Source organism: Saprolegnia diclina (genome assembly GCF_000281045.1).
Source record: "Saprolegnia diclina VS20 unplaced genomic scaffold supercont1.32, whole genome shotgun sequence".
NCBI lineage: Eukaryota > Oomycota > Saprolegniomycetes > Saprolegniales > Saprolegniaceae > Saprolegnia > Saprolegnia diclina.
The window spans coordinates 1-3,798 of NW_008246099.1; the positions used below are offsets into that span (position 1 = coordinate 1).

Here is a 3,798-nt window from a genome sequence, read left to right on the forward strand (position 1 = left end):
TCTATGACTAGGACGCTCAAGAAGGGCGTGTACTCGACCGTCTTTTTGGGGGAACCGGCGTTCGAGAAGCTCCCCAAGGGTCTCGCCGCCGGCGACACGCTGGCAGGTTCGATCACGTACGGCCAAAAGCACAACCACTTCAAGGGGTATCGTCCATCGTTTCGATTGTACAATGATTGTTGACATGAGTCTAGTGTCTCGCAAAAGCCCGATGGCTTTTCGCTGACGTACACGGTGCCGTCGGCGCCGACGCCGGTCAAGGAGCCCGAGGCGGTGGTGCCCGAGGTAGTACTCTACACGCAAATCGCATCTGATGGAGCAATAGGACGTGCGCTCGGAAGACGAGCTCGCGAACGACGCCGTGCGCGACCTTCTTGTCGCGCGCGTTGTCAAGCTCCAGGGCAAAGACGCGTTTCTTGACCGCTGGACCGTGCTCAACGAGACGTACCCGACACACCTGCCCCTGCTCCAGGTACTAGCGCCACCGACCTCTCGACGTGCTACAACAAGTTTGCAACAGGCGCGGCTCCATCACTACAAGCACGACGCGCACGCCGAGGTTGTCGAGGCGGCCGACGCTGTGCTCGCAGCGATTGACGCCGATGCGCTGGCGGCCCACTACGGGCTCAAGCTGCTTCCGAACGACGCGGCGGCCGCCAAGGTGCGCAAGACCAAGGACGCTGAGAAGGCGGCGCTCGTGGATGCGCTGAGCCGCAAGGCGCGGGCGCTCGGGGCCGCGGGCGACGACTTCCAGACCGATACATTTTCACACGGTTTTCCACGATTTCACACCATTTAACATCTCTTTCACACCATTTCCGCACACCGATTTCGAAACCGCGGCAAGCTCCAGCCAGCATCAGCATGACCGAGGCCAAGCGCGCGCGGGCGGCGACGCCGCCATGGCAGCTGTCGCCGATCGTCCATGAGGTCATCACGTCCATGGATGCGCCCATGGACGTCCTCTGCTTCCTCCGTGCCCGACGACGCCCTCAAAGGACCCAAGACGCTCCTCGACAACCCGCGCTACTGGGACGGACTCTGGCCGATCGCCGGTGTGGAAGCCTTGCACCGCATGGACGCTGCGACGGTGACGAAGGCGCTCCGCATGGTCAAGGTAGTCGATGGCGATGAGGAGCGTGGCGTCGACTTGGCCCGATTCACATGAACGACGTTTCGCTTCTTTCCTTGCGTAGGGACTTGCTTCCGTCGACGTTTGCAAAAAGCATGTGGCGTTCTTCTCGGTCGCGCCGCGCACGAACATGACCTTCGCCGTTGCCAATGAGTCAAAGTCGTTGACATGGAGCTTGCGCTCGGGCGCCTTCTCAGATGAGCCGAACGCTCCCGGCGACAGTCGAGCATCGCTCCGTTCACGCTCGACGAACAGCGGCGCATGGTGTCTTGGTCGGCCGTCGGCTCGACATTTGCTGTCGCTTGCGCAGTCGGTGCAGTCGCGCAGTGGTGGAGAAGAACAAACACAGCTTGGTGCAGTGGAGATGTCAGATGTTGCAGAGCTTGGCGCTGCCCGTTTTGCACTCAGACAAGTGCGCGGAAGCGTCGGAGCGTTCGGGTCTCGGACGTTCCTCGGCCGCGACGCACGGAAGCGCGTCGCTACCATGCTACTGCGCCTGAGCTGCCAGAGACAAGCACTATGAGTAAGCTACCGGGCGGCGAGGGAGCGATTGTGCCCATCGCCGGTGACGCAAAGGACCATCACGTAGCGTAGCGTCTTCAACTTCTCATCGCCGTGGATAGGGTCATTCGCGTCGACTCGATAGTTCCGCAACACGCCGTATTACAAGGAGCGCGTGCACAGAGGGCTGCGCATGGTCGTCTATGTTGATGCTCGGTATCTCGACGTGTTGAGAGCAGCGGTGGCCTTTTGCTTCTGTCGCCCTAGTACATGTCGACGATCGACCGCTTCGATTCCGACGCCACGCGCAGAAATAGCAGGCTCTGATGACAATGCACGCGATTCCATGAAGAATTAACTACACGAAAGCGATCCTCCTACTGAAATGCAATGGTAGCTGGCGTGCTACGCGTCGGCGACCTTGGTCTCGGCAGCCGACGCGTCTTCGGGCGTTTCGCGGCTTGTCGATGGCGCAATGCTGGCAGTAGTGACAGGCGTCGTGCGGTGTTCCTTGGGCTCCGAGACGTGCTCGCCGTCCTCCCGAACATATTCGACGAGACCTTGGTACTCGCCGTAGGTGTCGGTCGCGGCCAAGCGGCTGCGCAACGCTGTGGCGAGCTCTCGTTCGCAGCGTTCGACTTCTTCCGGCATCGCCATCGCGCACTTGAGCGCTTCAAAGCCCATCTCGATGGCTGCGATGACCGAAGGATGCAGCGGGAATGGCGCGAGTCCACCGACCGTCGTGGCTTCCGCGGCCATGATGACGCCGGCCTTGGCGAACTTGATGCCGATGGCGCAGCGCTGGGCGATCAATGCAATGAAGCGCGCATACGCATCGTTGGGCTCGACCCACAGCGGGTCCTCCTCGACCATCGGCGCCCCCGAGCGCTCGTTGATGAAGTAAAGATAGCCGCCGATCTCTCCACGCTTGAACGCGTCTGAGGAATACGTGGTCGGGTCGACCTCGTCCGTCGAGGTCACCGCGTCGAGCTTGTGCTCTGTCAAGAGCATCGCCGTCGGATACGAGTAGCGCGCCTACAGGCGGTGCATAAGCCATTGAGATCGTATACGAGGATTACACACGCACCGTAAAGATCGCTGTCTTCGGCACCATCGCCATGACGTAGTTCACGAGCACGTCAAACCACGCCGAGAAATCTGCACAGGACCACGCCATGAGTGCGAACATGTCTTGGATCGCGGGAATGTCCTGGGGGCCTTCGATGCCCTCATTGACCAGGTCCTCCACAGCGGTTATGCTCGGCTCGATCAAAATATGCCAGCTCACGAGCTTCTGTCGCCACGCGCGCAGCTTCTCCATCGTGGCCGGCCCGTCGCTTTGCATCGGCAGTACAGCCGCCGCGTTCTCGGTGTGACCTCGGTGCATCGTCGACTCGTCGCTCGCTGTCGACTCCGAGAGCTTCGGGCAGAAGACCAGCTTCTCCATATCGGTAATCATCAGGTCGAACTGATGAAGCCAGCGCACGAGCTGCTGTCGCCACGCGCGCATCTTCTCCATCGTGGTCAGCCAGTCGATTTGCATCGGCGGGACAGCCGCCGCGTTCTCGGCGTGACCTCGGTGCATCGTCGACTCGTCACTCGGCGTCGACTCCGAGAGCTTCGGGCGCTTGGCGCAGTGGTCAGTGGTCATGGAGGTTCTCGAAGACGGCGTTTGTGAAAGTGACTGGACCGACGATGCGCAAGTCGAGTGGCCCACTTCAACGGCGATTAGGGTTAGCGAAATAATATAGAACCCTTCGACTCGAGTATCTACTCTTTTTAATCGCGTCGCGGGCGACAGGACAGGCGTTTCAGTACCACGTCATTTTATTTTGCGCTGGAATGTCATTTTATGTGATAGGAAAATACAAATGCGCCACCATCCCCACCGAGGGACCATACAAAACCCAAGTAAACAACGCAGCGGCAAGATGCGCACGCCACCAGCTAGCTACTTTTCCTCGCAGACGTGCGATGTGGTGTCACCGCTACGATGACGATCGTCGTCGTCATCACTGATGACGACGCCCGAGTCCGAGAAGGCCAGTGACATGACAACGCTTTCGACGACGCCGGCGACTACTAGAGACAGAGCTCAGAGACACTGAGCGGAAGAGGGTGTTGGATTGATCGATGGCCAAACGATCCAAACCATGGATCCAAAC

The 3,798-nt window shown here is 59.9% G+C and overlaps 3 protein-coding genes across 4 annotated transcripts; 2 read left to right on the forward strand and 1 right to left on the reverse strand.

Moving 5' to 3' along the window:
- Positions 1–3: 3 nt before the first annotated feature.
- Positions 4–799, forward strand: SDRG_09767 (hypothetical protein; the record flags this gene model as incomplete). Its single annotated transcript, XM_008615718.1, has 4 exons — positions 4–146; positions 195–285; positions 326–472; positions 521–799. 4 exons carry the CDS (start codon positions 4–6, stop codon positions 797–799), a joined length of 660 nt encoding a protein of 219 aa, XP_008613940.1.
- Positions 800–864: 65 nt separating this feature from the next.
- Positions 865–1,168, forward strand: SDRG_09768 (hypothetical protein; the record flags this gene model as incomplete). Its single annotated transcript, XM_008615719.1, has 2 exons — positions 865–960; positions 1,007–1,168. The coding sequence occupies 2 exons, from the start codon at positions 865–867 to the stop codon at positions 1,166–1,168; spliced, it is 258 nt and encodes an 85-aa protein (XP_008613941.1).
- Positions 1,169–1,955: 787 nt separating this feature from the next.
- SDRG_09769 lies at positions 1,956–3,318 on the reverse strand (the record flags this gene model as incomplete). 2 transcript variants are annotated; one of them, XM_008615721.1, is made up of 3 exons in its annotated part: positions 3,209–3,318; positions 2,721–3,010; positions 1,956–2,668 (listed from the first exon to the last, which is right to left on the reverse strand). In XM_008615721.1, the coding sequence occupies exons 1-3, from the start codon at positions 3,282–3,284 to the stop codon at positions 2,039–2,041; spliced, it is 996 nt and encodes a 331-aa protein (XP_008613943.1). In that variant the 5' UTR covers positions 3,285–3,318. The 2 variants fall into 2 exon arrangements, with proteins under 2 accessions (XP_008613943.1, XP_008613942.1); XM_008615720.1 differs by having other exon boundaries at positions 2,039–2,668; positions 2,721–3,284.
- Between the last annotated feature and the right edge of the window lie 480 nt (positions 3,319–3,798).